This window comes from Pipistrellus hanaki, assembly GCF_964339955.1.
Source record: "Pipistrellus hanaki genome assembly, chromosome: 8".
Taxonomy (NCBI): Eukaryota; Metazoa; Chordata; class Mammalia; order Chiroptera; family Vespertilionidae; genus Pipistrellus; species Pipistrellus hanaki.
The window spans coordinates 36,394,480-36,419,082 of NC_140510.1; the positions used below are offsets into that span (position 1 = coordinate 36,394,480).

Consider the following 24,603-nt stretch of genomic DNA (forward strand, 5'->3'; position numbering starts at 1 on the left):
AGAAGCTCTGATCCATCTCAAAGTTCTTGCTGCCAGGACTCAACCAGAGTCTCTGAAGACTCCAGGAAAAACTCTCTAGGCAAAACTGATAAAAAAAATATTGACTCCTGATCTATATATTCAATTAATGTATACTGATTTGAATTAACTGTCTACAGTGTAAAAGTAATAGAAAGACCCAATGATTAAATTACACTGAAGAAAAGCACAGGATAGTGAGGAAGGCAGATACATAGTAGATATCATGAAACAATTGACGCTATCATAGGACATAAAGCAAAATTATTTATATTAGATTGCATATGAAGCAAAAAGAGTTGGTATTAGGGAAATATTTATATAATGCCCTTTAAGTTAATACCAAGTACTAAGAACAAGTAGATAAAGTCATTTAGAATTGAGTCTAATGTGAATCTCCATTCATATAAAATATTTCCCATTAACAACCATTATTTCAAAAACAACAAATTATTTCATCTTAATCATGTTCTTTGAAATGAGAATGATCTCTGTTTAAGACATTTCTGCTTGTAAATTGTTATGTGATGTTGGCAAGTGGCTTAATCTCTCCAAGCCTTAATATCTTTATCTCATACGGTTTTGTAAGGATTACATAAGATCATATGCGTCGAAAGCCTAGCTTGGCTACATTTATTAAGCAAATATTTAATAAGTGACTTTCTAATAGGCAATCATATAAAATTCTTTAAATAAGAAACTCTTTAAAAAAATTAAGAAGCCTTTCATAAGGCAAATACTTCTTGATGTTATTCGGTAAATTCATTTATCTTAAAGTGGAATATACATTAATGAGAATTAAAATAGCCTCCAAAATGCAATTTTTAATTTGATTAATTTACTCATGGAGAGTCAATAACGTGATGCCAATAATAATACGTTGTTATGATTGAATGGTTCATTACAACTTATAATGTGCATGGTATTATGATACCACTGCCATTCCCTATAATCAATGGCTCTCAAATCTGGCACATATGAACCACCTGGGAAATATCTTAGACATGTAACACCTTATTCTCAAGACAAGAGAACCTGGTTTAATTGTTCTGGGTGGTATTTCCTTTTTAAAGTCCTAATGTACACCTGAGAATTACTTGTTTACATTCTCAAAAAAGCCTATTTGATGAAGTTATTTATGTTTGACCCTGTTCTTGATGTAAAACAAGAGTCAATGGACTAAAACAATGTGACTTTTTAAAGAAAGGCAGAATATTATAGTGGTTAAGAAAATAACTCCTGTGCCATACTCTTAGGTTTGAATTCCAGCTCCATCGCTAACTAGCAGTGTGATCTTGGGAAAGTTTAAAGTTCTAAGTGTCTCAATTTGATCATCTCTTACTGGTCATAACAACATTAGTAGCACTAACAGATATTAATATTCAATGAATAAGTGCAAGTTCAGCACCTACAACAATCACTGGCAAACAGTACATGCTCTACGAGTGCTAGCTAATATTTAGTAAGTGTAATGATAATTTTTATAATCAAAACCAGTGTTCAAACAAATAATATTTTCCCTCGACTCTGAGTTCATTCTAAAATGTAAAGTATTGATCAATTAATTACTAGAATTTTACTGAACATATGAATGTAGACTGTATAGTAAATAAAATCAAAGGAAGAAAATCAAGTTGAAAAAATTTCTGATGAGTGGTGCTGGTGTTTGTGTAAATAAAAATTACTCAAAATATTTTGTATTTTAGATAATTCACTAAGAATGGCAAAGGAAAATGAGTCTCTATGAAGAATTTTTACACTTAAAATAGCTAAATTATAGAACTTTATGAAGAATTTTTACACTTACAATAGCTAAATTAAAGGCAAATGACTCAATAATTCATTTCTTTAAAAATATATTGACATTAGAAGAAAAGGACATTATATTTTAAACAAAAGTGATCATTAAGTAGGTCTGATTCAAGCATATTTCTCTCCTTACTGTTAAATCATTAAACCAGGGGGGAAATGACTTGATTGTGTTGCCAAAAATATATTAAGCAGATGTACATACAAATGTAAAGTCAGAGAAATTTAGTTTGCTGATGTGCATATTTGATTCCTGGTGACTAGAAAAGGTATAAAAATAAGAGAAGAATTTAATTTAAAACCTGCATATTGTAAGATTATATAAAAGCTCTTTTCCTAACAATAAAATTCTTCTATAAATAATTTTTAACTCACCCGTTTAGATCGCAATTCACTGGTCAAAAGACTAGATTCTTCAGAGGTATTTTTATTCCCTGCTTTAAGTACATCAGGAGAAGGAACTGTGAGTTTCATATAAGTTTCCTTTTTGGCTTGATTTACCAAAGATAGAGGTTTCACATTGGACACCAATCCCGTAGACTGTATTACACTTGTGTGTTTGGTCACAGATTCCTCCTTTGCCTGAGAGCTTTGGAAAATAAATGGAAGCTGCTGTGACAAAACCTGAGGCTGCTTCTGCTGGGATTGGAATGATGAGTGGGTCTGGGATTCAGACACAAGAGGTAATGGCTGGTGTATTCTTTTTTCCTGGGCTTTTTCAGTTGCTTTCTGTCCATCTGTTTTTGGGTCTGAAATACCATGTAATAGCACCTGTAAATAAAAGTTAAAAGGCAGAGCTTAACATCTATTAAAAGAAAGAACACCAACCAGGAAAAAAAAAGAACTTAAAGAAGTGTTCCTAGTGACCTGTGATAGATATATAAAGCACAGGAAAAATACAGTAAATACCTCTTTAAAATATTTCTCCATCTCCTATTCTGTCTTTTGTAAAAGTAAGAATTTGCCCTGGCCGGTATCTCAGTTGGTCAGAGCATCGTCCCAATACACCAAGGTTGCAGGTTCAACCCCCAATCAAGGCACATATAAGAAATCAACCAATAAATGCATAAGTGAAACAATAAATCAATGTTTCTCTCTATGTGTGTTTCTCTCTCTTCTCTCTGACTCTCCTTTCTCTCTTGCTAAAATCAAATTTTTTAAAAAGTGAGAACTAAAGGCAATGATTAAAATTAAACTTTACAGACTTTGAGAGTCAGGATAAATAAATTAATCGCTAAATACAAATACTGTGTATATTAGGCTAAGGGAACTATTTATACCTGGTTGTTATTTTTATGTTGTGCTTCACTTTCTGAATCAGATTCATCATCTTCAGTTTCTTCAATACTTTGATCTTCTTCTTCATCTTCCTCTAGATCATCTGAATCACTACTACTAATGCCTTCACTTGAGGTGTCTGATGATGTGCCTGAATCACTATCACTGTTGCTAGAACTTTCCATAGTTTTCTTCCGTGGTTTCTGGATAAAAACAAGATTTTTAGAAAAATTCAAGTTTCAGTAAGAGGTAAGCTCTTTTAATTTTCAAATGATATTTTCAATCTTAAAATGTCACTTTAGGAAATAGGAAAAACTCACATGTTATAAGGGAAATAGTTTAACAAAACTAATCAAATTAACTTATGTGACAGGAATTCTCCAATAAAATATACAAGCTCTGACATGTACAGTATATGGGAAATCTCAATATAATATATTATAAAATACAAGAATAATTTACAAAGTAATAATTCCAATTATAAGGGTTATATGCACAGAAGTTCTATATTTAGCTTTAGTCTTCTTTCTTTATGCAGGTAGTGAGTTAGTAGCCAAATATTTACATATAATATGACAAATTAACCTTTCTAGGTGTTGAGCTATAATGATGCTTAAGATAAGAGTAATTGCCTTCCGCCGAAACCAGTTTGGCTCAGTGGATAGAGCATTGGCCTGCGGACTGAAAGATCCCAGGTTTGATTCTGGTCAAGGGCATGTACCTTGGGTTGCGGGCACATTCCTCGGTAGGGGGTGTGCAGGAGGCAGCTGGTAGATGTTTCTCTCTCATCGATGTTTCTAACTCTCTATCATCTCTGTGAAAAATCAATAAAGAATAAAGAATAAAAAAATAAAAAGATAACTTAAAAAGAGTAATTGTCTTCAAGAAACATTCTAGTGGTAATGGTGGTGGTGGTAGTAGACAGATGATTAATATAAAAGCAAATAATTCCATACAGTACTAAGTGGTATAGAGAAGATAAGATAGGTAGCAAAGGACTTACAAGCCGCTTTAAGGTCAACATTTTAATTTTTCATATTTCACATAAAAAAGAAAAATATAATATAAATATTAATTTCTGGAATATTTAAGATTCTATAGGAAAAAGGAAATCTAAACTTGGAAGAAAAGTTTTGGGTTTAAAGATAGACAATAGTAGTGGATAAAAAGAGGAAAAATCATTATATGAATTATCAATATAATTAAATAACTATATAACTTTGGAAAAGTTAAAATTCTGTCAAAGGAAGACTGCAGGGAGAAATACTGAAATGATAGAGCAATAGACTGAGTACAATCCAAAGTTACTTAGAAATATTTCAATAGTGTTTGCTGATATAAAGAACAAAATATAGAAAAGGTAATCAACCAATTACAAAAGCTATGGTCTTACAAATACGGAAGCTATGGTCTTAATAGAAATAGGGTCTTTCATGACTACTAGGCCTGGTGAAGGAAAGATAATCATATACCTCTTTACCAGGAAGCCAAGTTTAAGCCATAGTTACAGATTACAAATCTATACTCTTCCTTGGTACCTTTTGAAATTTGATTCAAATCGAGTAAAATATGTAGAAGTGAGGAGATTCACTCCTGCTGTTCTATTTTGCTTTCAATGGTATTGTCACACTCCAAACTAGCAACTGTAATGTTTCCCCCAGAGACACACCTTCAAAAAATCAACTAACAGTTGCCACCATTCCCTGAGCTATCTTCTCTCACAGTAAAGCAGAAAATGACAAGGAACCAAAGTAGAGATGAAAGGTAAACAATAATAATATAGGAATATTAAGCCTACCATTTGTTGGAGAAACACTTCCTTGCAAACTAAATATATTGTGTGTTTCTAAGCACCTATAGTAAGACTATGAAAATCATAAAGAATCTAAATTGAAGTTATCACCTTTTGGTTTCAGTAGGGGCTAGCTATGAAAGGAAAGAAATGAGGAAGCTGCTGAAACTGGTTTAGCTCAGTGGATAGAGCGTCAGCCTGCGGACTGAAAGGTCCCGGGTTCGATTCCGGTCAAGGACATGTACCTTGGTTTCGGGCACATCCCCAGTCCAGTAGGGGGTGTGCAAGAGGCAGCTGATCGATGATTCTCTTTCATCATCGATGTTTCTAACTCTCTATCCCTCTCTCTTCCTCTCTAAAAAATCAATAAAATATATTAAAAAAAAAAGAAATGAGGAAGCTATAGTGATTTAGCAGGAAGAAATAAACTCCTATTTCATGCTCAAGTCATCTGTGTGGTTTTTTTATTTAAAGACTAGAGGCCGGGTGCATAAAATTTGTGCATGGGGGTGGGGGTTTGTCCCTCAACCCAGCTGGCACCCTTTCCGATCTGGGACCCCTTGAGGGATGTCCGACTGCCCATTTACACCCAATCATGATGGGATCGGGCCTAAACAGGCAGTCAGACATCCCTCTCACAATCCAGGACTACTGGCTCCCAACGGGTCACCTGCCTGCCAGCCTGATCATCCCTTAACCACTCTCCTGCCAGCCTGATTGATGACTAACTGCTCCCTTGCCAGCCTGTTCGCCCCCAACTTCCCTCCTCTGCCAGCCTGGTCACCTCTAACTGCCCTCCCCTGAAGGCTTGATCACCCTCAACTGCCCTCCCTTGCAGGCCTGGTCCCTCCCAACTGCCCTCCCATGCTGGCCATCTTGTGGTAACCATCTTGTGTCCACATGGGGGCAGGATCTTTGACCACATGGGGGCAGCCATATTCTTTGTTTGAGTGATGGTCAATCTGCTTCCCAGGCTTCCCTCACAGCCCCAGTTTGGTCTGGAAGGTCGTTCAGAAGGACACCTGGAAGGTTGTTCAACTGTCTGGTCTAATTAGCATATTATGCTTTTATTATTATAGATGGCAAGAGTGAAGTTTAGAGATGCAGACCCTAAATCTTTATGGTGCAATGCTCACTAATAAAGCTGGTTGCAACCCACAGATTCCTGGGTCCCATTTTTAAACAGCACACAAGGATTTTTAAACACACCCGTAATGTGATTCTTTTTTTTTTCTTAATATATTTTATTGATTTCTTACAGAGAGGAAGAGAGAAGGACAGAGAGCCAGAAACATCGATGAGAGAGAATCATTGATCAGCTGCCTCTTGCACACCCCCTACTGGGGATGTGCCCGCAACCAAGGTACATGCCCTTGACCGGAATCGAACCCGGGACCTTTCAGTCCACAGGCCGACGCTCTATTCTCTGAGCCAAACCGGTTTTGGCCCGTAATGTGATTCTGATGCAGGCGGTTTTGCATAGCATACTCTGACCAAGTGCAAAGAGTCTGCTTTTTTTTAATAAGGTAACAAATCTAGACCCTACTTAAAAAACAAAAAACAAAGGAGATATGAGCTGCAAGTCCAGATATTAGTAAAAAGAGAAAAATGAGTGTCAATATCACCAATTTCATCTCCTTAATTGCTATTAGTGTGTGTGTGTGTGTGTGTGTGTGTAGTTAATTAGTTCTTTTTCATTCACAAATAATTAGGTAGTATGTCTGTTATGCCATTTAAACATTTTTAAAAAATGAGTCTTCTTAGGTTCATAAAAAAATGATCAAAGAAGAGCTTATTAACCCCCCACACACCCACTCCCCATTCAACCTGGAAAAGCATTTCAGAACTCTCTCCTTGAACTTTCATTTCACGTACACTCATTTCTTCCAATAAAAAACTAACACATATTCAGGGCTCTTATGTACTAGCAATGCTTTAGTCTCTGGGGATGGAGGGGTGTGACAAAGAAACAACTACTCAGCCCTAGTGGGATCTGACTGTAGAGAATCAACAAACATATACAAAAGGGGTTTTAGAGATAAATATCACGACTGAAAAACAGGATAACTGGATAGATAGTGTGTGTTGGGGGTGGGTGGGGTAAAGATTTAGATACAGATAGAACCTTTCTGAGCTGAGACCTAAATGGAGAACAAGCAAAGAATGCTTCAAGATGGTAAACAGCAAAAGAAACGAGTTTGATGTGTTCACAGAATGGGGAAGCCAACTAGACTTGTGTGAACCAGGGAACCAGGGACATAGGAGATATGGCAGGATAGACTGGCAGGGTCTTACCACACAGGGTCTTGTAGGCCATGGCAAGGATTAATTCTAAGTGGGATAAGGAACTATTAGAGGGAGTGACTACATGTTTAAAATCATCAAACCATTTATGTTTTGGCTGCTGTGCATGGCAGCAGGAGCGGAACTTATTCAAACTTAAAATTTTTTTTTTAATTTTTATTTTTTACCAACAGGTTGTGTGTATATTTTAGTTTGAGATTTAATTTGTTTAATTTAAAATATCTTTATTCTAAATAAACATGCAGACTAAATGAGGGAATTGGACTTAAGGATATTAAGTGAGCAGTACAAAATGATGTAACCATATCACCCAGGAGGTATTATCAAAATTAACTGGAGAATATCTTTTCAAACTATATCAGAAGAGGACTAGAGAAGGAATTTTTTTAAAGCTTCTTAAAATTGAAAATTACTGGGTAAAAACTATAGATCTTCTTCTTTAGCAACAATGCCCTTCATCTCCATTTTACTTCAACAACCTACTACTGTAATTCATGCCAGACCATATATGATCCAAAGGTGCTCTGTTTTCTCCCTCATGCTGACCTGATCTCGCACCTAACTGCTTGTTCCCCCATGCTGGCCTGATTGCACCCCTAACTGCTTGCTTCCTGTGCTAGCCTGATCTCGCCCCTAACTGCCTCTGCCTTGGCCCCTGCCACCGTGGCTTTGTCCAGAAGAAAGTGGACATCCAGAAGATGTCCAGATGACCTGTTCTAATTAGCATATTACCCTCTTATTAGTATAGATGAGGTCTAGTCAGGAGGCAGAACCACATTAGCAACTTGAACAGGGAAATTTAACATAAAGAATTAGTAACAGAAGATGAACAACTCTGAGGGGAAAAGAATATTGGAATAGGTGGGTAGCTCAGTTGGTTAGAGCATTGTCCTGATACACCCAAGTTGGGGTTCAATCTCTGGTAAGGGCACATACAAGAAGCAACTAATGAATGCATAAACAAATGGAACAACAAATCAATATTTCTCTCCCTATCTAAAATCAATTAAAAAATAAATAAAAAGAATACTGGGATAGAAAATGAATGGAATTGCCACTTCTTGTAGAGCTATGGTAGACTATACTCTAAGATAAACTTGGAAGAGGGGCCTCTCTCCTCCAAGTCCTCATTACTAAGACTTAGCTTCAAACTCTGTTGGAGAGGATGTGGCTGTTGCCCATTGGATAGCAGAGGAGCTCACAGAGGAACCACAGGTGAAAGTGAATGCCAAAAATATATATATATATATATATTGGGAACCTGCTAGCTGGGGCACCAATAAAATTAGTTGGAAAGCCACCTAGTGGCATTCCCCAAAACGTACTACAGTGGTCCTCCCTTATCCACATGGGATATGATCCAACCCCCAGTGGATGGTTGACTAAAACCACAGATAGCACTAAACCCTATATCAGGGGTCCTCAAACTTTTTAAAGTGGGGGCCAGATCACGGTCCCTCAGAGAGCTGGAGGGCCGGACTATATGAACTACTAATTCCTACTGTAACACCTTGGCTGTGCTCACTGCCCAAAAAACCTGGCGGGCAGGATCAGACTCCCCTGGGGGCTGCATGTGGCCCGCGGGCTGTAGTTTGAAGACCCCTGCCCTATATATACGATGTTTTTTCCTATATATATACATAACTATGATAACATTTATAAATTAAGGCACATTAAGAGATTATCAACAATCCTATATAATAAAAGCCTAATATACAAATTGCCTCCTTGGGCAGTCATTTGACTGGGAGTTCAACTGCTCGCTATGATGTGCACTGACCACCAGGGGGCAGCATGGAACATGGAGGGCGTTGATGATGTGGTGCTGGCAGCAGGCAGCAATGGGCACTACTGGCCCCGATGGGCCACAAGAGCGGGTCCACAGTGGGATGGTGGAGCAGGTGAGCGGGTGGCGCCAGATCAAGGTGGGTGCAAGCAGGGGCCTGATCACCCTGCCAATCACCCCCAGACTGTGACCAGTGGCAGCGGTGGGGGGTGAAGCTGCCGCCCGGCTTCCCGGTGCTGAGGGAGCTAGGAGGGGAGCTCGGCCCTGATAGATCGCCCTGTAGGCAGGATGGTGGAGCAGGTGAGGGTAGGCACCAGGCCAAGGCAGGGTGCCAGGTGGGGCTGTGGGATTGAGAGGCCGGGGGCATAAGCTGGGGCCCGATCTCTGTAGGCCACGCCGAGGGACCCCACCCATGCAAGAATTTGTGCACCAGGCCTCTAGTAACTAATAATAAAATAGATCAATTATAATATGCAAATGTGTTCTCTCTCTCTCCCCCCGATAATTTTATATTTTTCAGTCCAAACCTATTCTCGAATCTGTGTGACCATTCCTTACTTGCAATATATGGCTTGGTGTCACTCACTTCAGGGGATCCCTTGCTGAAGTCTCTGTATAGGTTCACTATCTGGCACAACACAATGCTGTCAATTGGACCACATTTTCTGTCTGGTCTTCCACCAAATAATTTAATGTTTTTTCTATCTTAACTAAGCACTTACCACACGCTATGGCCATAACTTTTACAGTTGAAGTACAAGGGCAAAATTAGCACAAATTTCTTTGTCATGCTTTACAATTTCACTAATAAAAGATTCATTTTACTGTAGATCTTAGCAACCTCAGGATATTTTTTATTTCATTTCTTATGTCAAGACCTTCCACCTTTTCACTTAAAGAAAGCATTTTACAGCTTCTCTTTGGTATATCCAAATTGTCAGCATCACTACTCTTGCACTTTGGGATCATTATTAAGTAACATAAAGGTTACTTGAGCACAGGCACTGCAATACCATAACAGTCAATTTGCTAACCGAGATGGACACCCAGTGACTAACAGGTAGGTAGTGTATACAGCCTGGATACACGGGGCAAAGGAGTAATTCACATCCCGGGGGCATGAAGTGAAATAGTTCGAGATTTTGTCACACTACTCAGAACAGCATGCAATTTAACACTTATGAATGGTTTATTTCTGTGATTTCCATTTAATATTTTCAGATGGTGGCTGACCACAAGTAAATGGAACTGCAGAAAATGAAACCACAGGCCGACAATGGGGGGTCTAGGGAATGAGCTGTCTGCTGGGATGCCAGTGAAACTCACTGTATGATGTGTGCACTGCTTAGTCTCCAACATACAACCAGCAGCCACAGCATAAGAACAGGAAAAACAACCACTGGAACCAGGAACAGAAAACCCTTCCATTCCAGGGTTTCTCTGGGACCACCTTCTAACATGATTTAACACTGTGCCAACTGTCAAAACAACAGAAAGCAGCCTGGCCAGTGTGTCTCTGTGGTTGAGCTTTGACCTATGAACCAGTTAGTCACAGTACGATTTCTGGTCAGGGCATGAGCCCAGGCTGCGGCGTGATCCCCAGTAAGGGATGTGGAGGAGACGGCGGATCAATGATTCTCTCTCATCACTGATGTTTCTCTCTCTCTCTCCTTTCCTCTCTGAAATCAATCAATCAAATCTTTAAGAAGAGGGTGAATTTAGAACTGAGAGGCATTAAATTGATTATCTGTACAGCAAAATAAAGTTGGCCTCAAGGTGAAAATTACTCCGCCTGGATAATGGGTACATAAGGTTATTATGCTATTCTGACCACTCTATATTTGAAAATTACTATTAAAAAAGCTTTTCTTATTTGCTTTTGGTTTCCTAAAGCATGGGCTCTGGAGTCAACCTGTCTGATCACTATCTGACCCACTGTTTTAGGGCTTTGTTTCCCCATTTTAATAATAGTACCTACCTCATTAAAGGTATGGGGAGGATTGAAATAGATATTACATGCAAAGCAATTTGTACAGAACTGATATGTTCTCAATAAATCTTATCTACTATTATTATTTTCATTACTTACTGGTGCTGGCAGTTTTAATTTTTGAGATACATGATATTAGTACCACATCATAAAAATAAATATCCACAAAAATAGAACTTGGTAACTTATAAATTATTTCATAGACACTGGTGGTTTGACCTTTGGAATGCTACATATAGATATGTTATAAATTTGTCCTTCAAAGAATAACTTACTTTATCCTTGATTTTGTCAGCTCTAGCATCCAAAGGCTGGTTTTTGTTTTGATCTTGATTACATTTTCGATTTCCTCCACCTGAGCTTATACTTTTAGTTTGTCCAACGGAACTGGAAGCAGTAGTGGATAGTACAGATGTATTGATACCAGACACAGATGAAGTACTGTTTCCATTTATTGACCCATTTACACCTTGAGGGGAAAAAAATATGTTTACACAATAGAATTCATTCAACCACATAAAAGAATGAAGTAATGCTATATGCTATGATGTGATGATTCTTGAAAACATAATACAAAATGAAAGCGCCACACCCAAAAGGTCCCAACTTGTATGATAAGATCTATGAGATATTCACAACACATAAATCCTTTTGGGATGATGAAAATGTTTTGAAATTACATGGAGGTGATGGTTGCACAATGATGTGAATGCATCTGTAAGTGCCACTGAATCATTCACTTTAAAATGATTTTCACTTCATTTTTTTAAAATATCAAAAAAGATAATTAAATGCAAACACTCATTCTTTCAGAGCAAACTCCCCCAAATACTACCTCAAGCAAAAAGAAATATGATAATAAACCATCTAAAATGTTATTATAATTTGCAAATGACAGTATAACAACCATGAACGACAGAAATGTCAGTAATCATTAAAGATTACTGACATAAAAAGAAGAATATTAGGATATTAGTTTTAATCAACTTAAAGCTTAATTACAGAAGAAGTAAATACTATAGTGGGTTACATAATAAAGCTAGTGAGATAGAGAGGCAAAAGCAGCAGAGTTTGGAGTTAGAAGACCTGGGTCCAAATCCTGCTATGCTACATCAATCTGTAAGCAACATTTCCTTAAATAACTTATTTAATTTTGGTTGCAAAAAACCCCCACTAAATAATATTTAATGTTGGTGGCAAATGAGAATATTTCCAATCCTAAGAGTTATTATAAGAATTAAGCAATGCAATGTGAAAGTGTCCAGCACAATGCTTTATAAAAGTTATTAAACTTGAACTCTACTGATAATACATATTGAAACAGAGGGTTTTAAATACTTCATTTAAGTTCATACCTTTTTCAGGACCATTTCGACTACTTTTTCCTGCAGTCCTTGAATGGAATGAAGAAGAATCGTGATTCTGGGCTGGAGGAGCAAACAGTGGTGGAATTCCCAGTAACGGTGGAAAGAAGGCTGCCCCTGTACGAGTATGAACATCTGCTGTTCGCCACCATTCTGCACCTCAAAACCAAACACCAAACAGACAAGCAAAAATATCTGAGTTAACTTTAGAAGTTAATGTAACAATGCTTTTTATATTTTATTCCTAAAAAATGATTAAGTTTCAACATGGAACAGAATTGCTGAATCTAATTGAAAGTTTGCTACTTAGAAGTTATACACTCATTATTCCTCTCATTAAGATAGTATCTAGTGGTTGAGCATTGACCTGTGAACCAGGAGGCCACGGTTCGTTTCCCGATCATGGCACATGCCCCGGGTTGCTGGCTCAATCCCTAGTATGGGATGTGCAGGAGACAGCTGATCAATGATTCTCTCTCATCGTAGATGTTTCTCTCTCTCTCCCCCTCTTCCTTCCTCTCTGAAATCAATAAAAATATATTAAGAAAAAAACAAAAGGATAGTATCCAGGAATCTTCGCTCAGCAGCCTCCTTGAGTTCAAGTTTACAAAGAACAAAGGTTTTAAAAATAAAATGGAAAATTTGGATATTAAAGATTTATTTGACTCTGATGACTTTTACCATGGTAAAAGAAAAAAAAATATTTAATATCATACCAACCTATTTTAATGCCTTAGGATTTAAGATTAGTGTTAAAATTTTCCTCAAATTACATACATCATAGATATGGCTCTGATAAATCAGGTTGTTTAAATAGTAATACAAAGACTATTGTGATCCAGTATACCTCAAATGCATTTTTGAAAGAAAAAGAGAAAAAGTTCTATACTTAAACAGAAACATAAAAGCTCTATACTCAAACAGAAATCAGTAAGTCTTATTCTTTCTTTTCTTTTTCTTGGGGGGACTGAGGGTGGGGAAGCTAAGAATAAAAAGAGCTCAAAGAAGATCTCAAAATAAGTAATTCATATTAAAATATAAAAAATTTATAAAGTTTCTTCCCTTAAAGTTAATTAAAAAATTGTAAACTTTGGTAATACTTTCTCATAAGTTTATAATAATAATGATTGTTTTATCACTGCAAAATGACTAAATGTAGAAAGTTATCAAAAATGTAATTGAAATGTTCAAATTGTAGCTCTCAGTTAAAACTTCTAAAAATGGAAAGAAGCCAAATTTTATAGAATATGTTTTTCAAGGAAGGGTAAATATTAAAAAAAACATTTGAAAATAATCCAAAGGAAAGTCTTGTATTCTCCATTCTAAAATTTCAGAAACAATCTTTTCCAATTAGCTAATCTGCTAGATCACCAAATTAGTTATAACCTTTGAGGCTAATTTTCCAAGATATATGCAAATATTTTTCCTTGATTATAATATCCATAAGGAAATTAGAGAAAAACCTCAACAATACAGCATGGGAAGTTTTCAATACTACCAGTGTACTATATTATATGGTCTTTAAAGCTTTTCTAGGAATATCACTCTCCATTAAAAATAGGATGTAAAGTGATGTGCACCTTCATTATCTAATGGCAACCCTGCTTTAAAAAAAAAAAAAAAAAGTGACATGCTCACGGTGGCTACCATTCTGAAAGGTCTAAAAAGAAAAACCAGTATAAGCAGAAAACTGCAAAAGCTATTCTTCTGCACTGCGGGAAGGCAGGAAGGCGCTGCTGGTGAAATGACACCACTGTATATTCAGCAGGGCCTGAATGATGGGAACTCAACCAAGAATAACTACACAAAGGCATTAATCATTTATCCACTGTTTAGATGAAAGAAGTGTATTTAGATAGGAAGAAAAACTGTGTATTTTGGGCTTATATCAGCACAGTTGGAATCTATTGTTATTTGAACACTAGGTTCCACATAGCTGACAAAAAGGGACTGAGGCTTTTCAAAGATATATATATTATTTAATATAGAGTCTATAATTAAAACATTACAGTTGAATGCAGAGACTTTGTAAACAACCAGAAAATTGGTAAGGTTATCAAAGTGTAGTAAGATTCGAATATTTAGACATGAACTGAGGAAAAACACAAAAATGTACTTCAGAATGTCAATAGGGACTAGAAAAAAAGACAACTGGAAAATGTGTGCAATAAATAAGTTGATACCGCAAGTAAAAAAAAAAGTAAATAAGGTCAATCGAATAAAAAGATAAAAATTATAGGGCTGCTGATTACAAACATACAGATGTCTAATATTTCATAGAAAGTAGCAATTTTTTGTTAAGTAACAGCTATTTATCTTCCAAATTGAAGAAAATAAAAAAAAATTTAGTCACAAACTAGCTTGTTTATAACGTGTTATGTACAAAATAAGGATTACATAAACCAGTACATGATTTCTAAATGTATTCAAAGGAGGTAACAGCGTACAGCAACATTCATTAATCATATTTAACCGAGATCCCAACATTTTGGAGGCTATGCTAAATCTCAATTAGAACCTAGAAGATATATAGTAAAATTTTAAAATCTTTCATACTTGAGAGGCAGATACTTCACAAAATTCATGGGAATATAAAAATATAATAACCAAAAACTGTATATTTTAAAGAAATTATCATGAAATACAATTTCAATATTAAATAAAAACAATTTTATTATACTAATGTCCATTAAATACAGCACCTGTTGATTTAATCATTTGAAATGAAGAATAATCTACATGTCCATAAAAATTGAAAATATAAATTCTTACTCATTTAAAATTCCTAGTAATTCCTTCCCTGTGTCTTCATTTATTAGGTCATTTCAAAAATTTGACATCGTGATTCCCCTTTGAATAAAGCCAACTATAGAGAATTTAAATTTGTTATTATATCAAACCTACAACTTAACCATGTCTTCTATAACTAGGCATAGTCTCTGTTCGTTTGGCAAAATAGTATTCTTCAACAGTCATACTTTTATCATTAAAGACTGTGTCTTATTACTATCTGTTAATCCATCTCCTAAAAACTATAAACAACGTAACATATACTATGGTAGTGTATTTCCAACTGCTTGGCCTAGTGTACAGATTTAATACATACTAAATTAATGAAAAGTTTATGTAGGTTATGGAAATTAAGCATTTTCTGTACAGTAGAAAGTACTAGCATGGTTGAAGTCCAGAGAAGAAATTCTTTAGACTTGTTAACCATCATTCCAGTGCAGAAGGTATTTTAATAATAGAGTAATTACATAGTTCTTTTAATAATGCTCAAAAGTAATACTCCAATAAACCATGAAACAAACAAATTTAAGGTATCAGTAACTGTCTATATTAATATCACCTATTTTGATTTTTATTTAGCAATCTTATATTTCAGAAAATATCTGTTGAATGCTTACCTTGCTAAACAACCATTCTAGAAACTGACTGAATTAAATTTCTATTAGTATTTTTTAAACCAATGTTAAGGCTTAATTTAAGACTTTAACTTTTTACTCACATTACCCCTCCCCACAATTCCCTCTTTCAGAAAACTGAATGAAAGGAATAATATGATTCAAAAGACAGTACTTGAAAACAATTAACCATCTTTCCATCATATATTGGGTCGGCAACTAAGTAATTGCGGGTTTCACACATATATGGCTTCAGTTGAATTTTTAGGTTTGCAGACGTAGTACAAATGTAAAACACATTTTGTTATTTGATAGTTGGCTATCCAGCTGTTAATCAGTAAAAAAAGTTTTTGATCTGTTTTGTAGTTTTCGTTTGGCGTTCATTAAAAAATGGAAAATCAAAAGGAACATTTTCGTCATATTTTGCTTTTTTATTTCCTCAAAGGGAAAAACGCATCGCAAGCTCATAAAAAGTTATGTGCTGTTTATGGTGACGAAGCCTTAAAAGAACGGCAGTGTCAAAATTGGTTTGCCAAATTTAGTTTTGGTGATTTTTCACTCAAAGATGAAAAACGCTCTGGTCGTCCAGTTGAAGTTGATGACGCCCTAATCAAAGCAATAATCAATTCGGACTGTCACAGTACAACACGTGAGATTGCAGAGAAGCTTCATGTATCACATACATGCATTGAAAATCACTTAAAACAATTTGGCTATGTTTAAAAACTCGATACATGGGTTCCTCACGAACTGAAAGAATCACAGTTAACGCAACGCATTAGCAGCTGCGATTTGCTAAAGTAACGTAATGAAAATGATCCATTTTTAAAACGACTGATAACTGGCGATGAAAAATGGGTTGTTTACAACAATATCAAGCGGAAAAGATCGTGGAGCAGGCCAGGTGAACCAACTCAAACAACATCAAAAGCTGATATTCATCAAAAGAAGGTTTTGTTATCAGTTTGGTGGGATTACAAAGGAATTGTCTACTTTGAACTCTTACCACCCAACCGAACGATCAATTCTGATGTCTACATTGAACAACTAACAAAATTAAACAATGCAGTTGAAGAAAAGCTGCCCGAATTGACAAATCGAAAAGGTGTTGCATTCCATCATGACAATGCAAGGCCACACACAACTTTGGTCACTCGGCAAAAATTAATGGAGCTTGGTTGGGATGTTTTGCCACATCCACCATATAGTCCTGACCTTGCACCATCTGATTACTTTTTGTTTTGATCTTTACAAAACTCCTTGAATGGTAAAAATTTCAATAATGATGATGATGTCAAATCGTACCTGATTCAGTTTTTTGCTAATAAAAACCAGAAGTTTTTTGAACGTGGGATTATGATGCTGCCTGAAAGACGGCAAAAGGTCATTGATCAAAATGGGCAATACATTACAGAATAAAGTTATTTAGTTCCATGAAAAAATTGTCTTTGATTTTCTTTAAAAAATCCGCAATTACTTAGCTGCCGGCCCAATATATAGAAGCACTTCACAATGTATTACCCATTAAAGTGGGCAAGAGAAAAAACGAATAACAATTACTAATTATGTACAGATTATGTGTGCCGAATGCTTCACTCAGCACTAACATGGCTTATCTGCTTTCATCTTCACAGGTACTGTTATTATGATGATAACCTCATGTCTCAAATGAGGAAACTATGGCTGAGAGGTCAGATTACTTGTTCAAAGTCACACAGCTAAAACACAGCAAAGCCTGATTTAAATTCTGGCTAATTTGTGTCTATATTTATGCTAATTTTTAAACAACCCTTACTAAAATTTATTAAAGTAAAATTAATCACTGGAAACATTTAAAGTTTAGTCTTTCAAAATAATATAACAAGACAAATTATAGCATGTTTGTGTAAGTTAAACTTTATGTGGTATCTTACTAAATTGTCACAATCTGTAGAATTTGGAATAATTCTGGTCTTTCTGCCACATATGTGGTGCAAATCTAGAGTTGTTTTGATTGATTATAAAAGAATAGATAGAAATTCAAGAGCCAAGCTAATCTTCCTGACAAAGTGCAGAGAACTGTTACTCAAAGTAACAGTCCAGAGATGTTTATTATATGCACTAGACTTTAGTTTTCCAGTATAAGGTACTCTTTTACATCAAAGCTGAGGGGAAAAAATTCATCAAAAACACAAGGAAAACTTGGCTTAATTATTCACTTTTGGTGCAGATGCCTGTTTCCCTGGCTAAACACTGAAGTATCTAACTGCATTGCCATGTAGCACACATAGCGTGGGTTTTGTTTGCTGTTTATTTTTTTGTTTTTTTTTTGCACATGATAAATAGGGTTGAGTAAATTCTTGCACAAGAGTTTTAATATACCAGTCATTAGACTATTTCTTTTTGTTCAATTTAATAAATTACTGCTTGAACATTTTCAAGCTTTCCTTCTTTCCTTGAACACTGTTTGTAACAGATGTTTACCTGGAAAAGATGCTAGTTGGGGATGTGCGGCTAAGGCTGTGGGTGTACCAAGTGTCCCCAAACCACCAAATTCTGAATGCCCTGAGCTGGCTGAATGTAGACCAAAGACTGGGTGGCTGACCATTGGGAAGGCACTCGACACTGTGGACAGGTTAAACGGTTGATCCCCAGCTGCTCTGAATAAATGTCCTGGGAGGGAAAAGAACACACTTAAAGTTGGACTATAGCAACAGATGAGATTTATCTGACTTTAGCATTCATAAATTAGATAAAAGTTTATACTTTCTTATATTTTTACTAGTATCTTGCATTTTCTTTTGCATTTTTATCAATCAACGAGATGAGTAAGATGTTACAGATTAAGATGTTTCTATAACATGAAAGTACTCTAGTAAATATAATTAAAATAAATGATATAACCTTATTTACTTTGAATTTGAGAAATGATGCTTTCAGCAAATCATTTTCACTAGTTATAGTGTTTTGATCTGCAGAAGTGAGTGAACTTTTTGTTAATAAATGCACATTAATAGAGTATTAAAATGTTTTCACTCATAAGGAAAATAAAAACATTTTATTAATATAAGGTTCAAAACCAAAGAAAGAAGTCCAGAATCTGTCACCAAGTCCTTACTCAAATCATACAACTAGGTAAAGAAATTTTAGTTTCCATGTGCCAGAATTGAAGCCATATTCTCTATCCAATACTTCTTTTATATCAAAAAGGGGATTATATTCTAGCCTGATAAAGCAATGTAGAATACAACATGAAGATTTAATGAATAAACTTAAGATTTTTTCTAAATGCACTGAAAGGTGTCTATCAACTTTGTGATATAAATATCATATTCAATTCTAATGTGTAACCTTCAATTTCCACTTTTACCCTAAAAAGAATCTAGTAGTAAGGTTCATAATTCCAGTTTGGTGTGTTATACAATCAAATACATGACCTTTTTTTTTTTTTTTTATACTTTGCAGGGAGTTGGCAGAAAATCTGTTAATACTTGGAAATCTTCCTTTTTCTTCCAGGAAATAATTAACTTTCCCTGGCTTGATACTAAGAAAACAATATCAAATGCCATACTCCAGGCTATTTTAAGAATTTACCGTGTGAAAGGTACTGTATTCTGTGTTAAAATAAGAATATGGTTTTCTTACTACCTCGTGTTTATATCAGACCTGGCTCTGCAGTTGAATGTAAGTAGTTTTAACACAATATGTTTGAAGTCAATGTGTTAAAAGTAATTATTTTTTTAACATTTGGCTATTAAAGATATCTCTTCTCTTTGCTTTTTTATTCTTTGAAAACCAAAAAGAAGTCATCAAAAGGCAATGATATGCTCTGAAATAACACTGTACTGAAATAACACTATATCTTTTATTGAAGTAGTAAGATTTAAATAAATTGTATCAAGTCACAAGTATGTCTATATCATCCTGTAAGATAAAAAGTTGTGATTGGAGGTCAAGGTTCCACTATAACAAAGCACTAAGCAGATCCCACAGGGAAGATCCTCAAAGTATTTTATGATGAAGGCCCACAGAGGAACTGTCAGGGGGGAGGACAAGGAAAACACAGACTTGGGTATCTTTTCTAAGTTAGCCAATCTTTGTTTTTGTTCATCAAAGCCTATACAGAAAATCTGTGAATTTGATACTTATGTGCTATCAGAGTTCCAGGCTGCATTAGCATTGAAGTTTAGTTAAAACAAAACAGGGCATGCTACTGGGGAAAAAAAGGCTATTAAAATATTACTACCTTTAAAAGCTGTGATAGGGGGAGAGAGAGAGAGAGAGAGAGAGAGAGAGAGAGAGAGAGAGAGAGAGAGAGAGAGAGAGAGAGAGAAAGGTGGGGGTGGGGAGGGAGAGAGAGAGAGAGAGGGAGAGAGAGAATGAATGTATGTTTAGCAAATTCTCAGAAATCCAGCTAGAATCTCTAAAAAAAGAAAAATGAGCCTATAATGTTATCTTAAGAACCAGTATTTAGTGACTGCATATAAAGTCCCTGGTTCTCACCAATCAATTCAACTTCCTGAATCTGATGTCCTTAATCAAATGTTTTATTTAAAAACATACTACAGCCGAAACCGGTTTGGCTCAGTGGATAGAGCGTCGGCTTGGGGACTGAAGGGTCCCGGGTTCGATTCTGGTCAAGGGCATGTACCTTGGTTGCGGGCATGTCCCCAGTAGGGGGTGTGCAGGAGGCAGCTGATCGATGACTCTCTCTCATAGATGTTTCTAACTCTCTATCTCCCTTCCTCTCTGTACAAAATCAAAAGAATGTATTTTTTTAAAAATACTACAATCAGTTACCACTTCTTCCACATCATTTTCTTGATAAGCAAGTTGAATTGAACAATCTAGTTTGGGGATTTTAAAATCATTTGTCATTTACATTTTAAAAAAGAATAATTCTTAAATTATATTTGCCATATATATATATATATATATATATATATATATATATATATGGCAGTGATTTAACACAAACAAATGAGGGTTAAAGTCAAAGCTACACAAAATATAAAAATTCATAACAGACTAAAATTATAAAGGGTCAGAAACTTATAGAAATTCTTCTACAACAGCTAATAAATTGGCAGTAAGTAGTATTCTTAGATGCATAGTTAAAACATTAATTGTATTGTGAAGAAATAAATGAGCTAAACCTTGGAGACTCATAGATAGAAAACAGGAGCAATACCTAATTGCAGCAATAATTAAAAACTAAGCATACAGATTTGATGACAAAAGTTCTTTTTGTAACACTAAAAAGAGTGACATCTTAGAAGAAACTGAGTAGACAATTTAAACAAAATAAGTTTATTTACCATAAATGCAAATAAAAAATAAGTATAGTCCTGTATAAAGAATTACATCTGTAGCTGACAACATTATAAAGAGGCAATCTTAGTCTATTTTGTTATTCTTTCTTATAAAATTAATGATGAAGACAGTTAAAACATAGAAAGCACCTGAGTGGCAAAGGAGTCTACATTATAGGGACTATTCCTTGTTGGTGAGAAAGATTCACTTTTGAATTTAGTAAAGAAGCTAAGACCTCATAATAATTATAGAGATACCATGCATTATCAAAAATACGCATTAGAGACTTTCTTTCCTATATATGGATAGAATTGAACAATAATAGGGAAATAATTTCATACTACATCTCACAATTTTGAGTATATTTTGCCTTTTTAGCAAGAATCTATACTCAGTAATACAAAAAAAATTATCTTATTTAAAGGCTCTGAAACACTGTATGTAATTTTAGTATTGTTTTTTCTACTATCTTTTAAAAAACACAGATACTGATTCCATGTAAAAATCTCCCAGAATTATTATTATGTATTCAACAGGTTCAGTAATTCAGACATTTCATGAATCTACCTATTAAATATCAGGTGCTATGTTTAGTAATTGGCATATAAGGAGGAATAAGAAATAATCCTTGACCTCCTGGACCTCATAATTTGACCATAATTTAAATAGTATAGCTACTTTTTATACCACAGTGTATAAAACAAGTTAGTATTTCAATATTGTAAGCTGGTACTGTCATATACAGGACTAAGTAATAAATCCCAAATACCTAAAGAATTGTCTCATACATAATAAACATTCAATAAATATCTGATGAATGAATTGATTCATTACTCATTAAGAGCAGAGGAGGCATATCCCTGGGACTGATTCCAAAGGCCTTCGATCCAAACAGGAAGTTGTCATTTGTTACCCCCAGAGCAAAGCTATATAATGGCCTAGAAAACTTATTAGAGTTCATTTATCATCTAATTTTCAAGTCTTAGTCCTGCAAATTCAACTCTCCTTCCTTTTCTTCTTCAACAATTGTTTCCTGGGCATTTATTTTTGTGCCAGGCATTTACTGAAGATATAATGATAAAAGATCCCTGCTCTTTAAATGTAGATGAATAGACAAATAAACAAAACACCACCAACTGTATAATTATAAATTGTGAAGAGTACAATGAATAAAATTACTAGGTGCAAAAACAGGTAACAGTGGAGACTTCTCTAATTAATGTCTGAAACTGAGCATAAGAAAGAATCAGCGTAGGAAGAACCTACAGAGGGAGAGCATGTCTGAGGTCCTTAGTTGGGAAAGAATGTTTGTATCTAAAGAAGCTAAAGGTCAGGGAGGCAAAAGGTAACAGAACAAAGTGAAAACAGTTCCACATAAATTTGAAGTAGACAGGGATTAGATAAAGGAGGGTGTATTAGTTAGGTTATACAAAACACCGAATTCAAAAATTAGTAAAAAGATGAATGTACTGGCTTACACAATGCAAAAAGCTTTTGGAAAAGTCTGACTGAAAGTTTGCCAGAACCAAATTTCTCTTTCTTCTCTGGGCTCTAGGTCCTCAGACAGGCCTTCTCCCGGGTTTGTGGGAGTAAAAGTTCCAGAATGGCACCTCTTAGTCTTTCATTAGACTGATTTGCATCATGTGCTCATTCCTTAATGGTTAAGGCTTAACCAATCACTATTGTTTGGGAGATATGATGTTTGGACTGAGCAGATTGGGTCACATGCTGCCCATGAAGTCCTAGATGAAAATTTTTTAAAAGAAAGTTATTTGTGTGGAGGTTTTTGTTTGTTTGTTTGTTTTGTGTGTGTGTGTGTGTGTTTTGTTTTTGTTTTTGGTGGGGGAAGGGACAACTTCAGATAATAGTGAAGTAGTAGGGAAGTGGTCTCTTGAATCACCCACAGAGGATAATGATAAAGTCTAAATTTAAAACAACAACAAAACTAAAGATACGAGAAGGCATCCAAAAATAGAGAAACGCCAGAGGAAAGTTTAATCTGGAAAAATGGTAATGAGAAGGGGTAAAAAGTGTGACTTTGTAGTGTGTTCGTTCATCTGATAATGCTGTCTAACCCTCACAGCTATGACCACAAAAAACAGTGGAAGAAAAGGAGCAGCCTTATCAACTAAAGGTGCCAGTGGTCAGAATCCAGGACTGAAAAAAACATCAGAAAATTTAAAGGGGAAATCCTGGCAGTGAGCAAATCACAAAAAGAATGAGACCCAAATTCAGAGCTTCAACCACCCAAATAGCTAGCTATAAGTATACTGTGCATGAATGAGGAAGGTCCCCAGGGGCATGGCAAATAGCCAGCAGAGAACACAGAGAAATCTGCTCTTGAAAGACAGGGCTACACACAGCAGATCTATTGAGTTTAATGTGTTTCTTAAATGAATGAATTCCTTCATCATGATTGGCTTAGACAACAGAAAGCCTGAAGTGTCTGAGGGCAGAGTCCAAAGCTGGCAGGGCAACTGGAAATTAGAGGGTAATCTTAGAAGCAAGGAAACCACAGGGAGAAGGAGACTCATCTCTGCCTAAGTCCTTGGCTGTCCCAACAATTGTCACAGGCACAAAGGAGAGCCACAGGAGGCCAGACGAAAAGAGCAGCAGTGAGGAGACAAAACACAGAGCACAGATTATCATCAGTATGTTTTCTTTACTACAATATAACTAAAATTGACATCAATAAAAATGTAAATGCTAAATTATTGATTTCTAAACAACCCATTAGTCGAAAAATTCACAAAGGAAAAAAAATTTTGACTGATAATGAAATGAAAACATATAAAAAAAATTGTGGGATATAGACATAACAGTACTTAAAAAGGCAATGTATACATTAAATGGATATATGAGAAAAGGAGAAAGGTCTTAAATAAGTGATTTAAGCCTTCCCTTAAAGAAATTGGGGAAAAAGAAGAGGAAATTACACCCACCGAAAAACAAAAGAAAATAATAAAGGCTCAACATCTATGGAACAGAGAATTGTGAAAATCCAATTAAATCCAAAGCTAGTTCAGCCAAAAAGGTCAATAAAATTTATAAAGCTCTAGTCACAAAGGAAAAAGGAGAAAAGACACAAGTTACTACTATCAACAGAAAAAAAGAAGACATCACTACTAATCCTGAAAAAAGACATTCAAAGAAGATACTATTTATAACGACATCATGCCCACAAATTCAATTACAGATAAGATGGATAAATTCCTCAAAAGACATCAACTACCAAGGCTAACTCAAGAAGAAAAAGATAACCTGAATAGTTTCATATTGATATTTAAAAAGATGAACTCATAGTTTACTATCTTCCAACAATAATAATAATTTAGAAATAAACAAACCACCTTCCAAGCCTGGATGACTTCACTGGTGAAGTCTACACCAAACATGTAGGGAAAAAATAATGCCAGTTCAATATAAACTTTTTTCAAGGAAGGTTTTCTAAGAGGAAGGAGTGGTCAACTGTGTCTATTCAGCCAACAGACTGAGGGAATGAGGACAGGAGTGACTTTGGTGTGGGCTGAAATATACATGAAAGACAAGAAGAAGGAGAAAACACT

The 24,603-nt window shown here is 35.4% G+C and overlaps 1 protein-coding gene across 28 annotated transcripts in view; it reads right to left on the reverse strand.

Annotated features, from left to right (window-relative positions):
* BAZ2B (bromodomain adjacent to zinc finger domain 2B) overlaps window positions 1-24,603 on the reverse strand; it is a 217,844-nt gene that overhangs the window by 70,329 nt on the left and 122,912 nt on the right. For 15 of the 28 annotated variants that reach the window (XM_084891491.1, XM_084891490.1, XM_084891489.1 and 12 more), the window contains exons 4-8: window positions 18,209-18,397; window positions 12,333-12,500; window positions 11,253-11,446; window positions 3,108-3,308; window positions 2,203-2,598 (exon numbers count right to left, since the gene is read on the reverse strand). In XM_084891491.1, the coding sequence (XP_084747617.1) occupies window positions 2,203-2,598; window positions 3,108-3,308; window positions 11,253-11,446; window positions 12,333-12,500; window positions 18,209-18,397 (1,148 nt within the window). The remainder of the gene's footprint in view (window positions 1-2,202; window positions 2,599-3,107; window positions 3,309-11,252; window positions 11,447-12,332; window positions 12,501-18,208; window positions 18,398-24,603) is intronic. The other 13 variants (XM_084891494.1, XM_084891493.1, XM_084891492.1 and 10 more) reach the window with 3 other exon arrangements.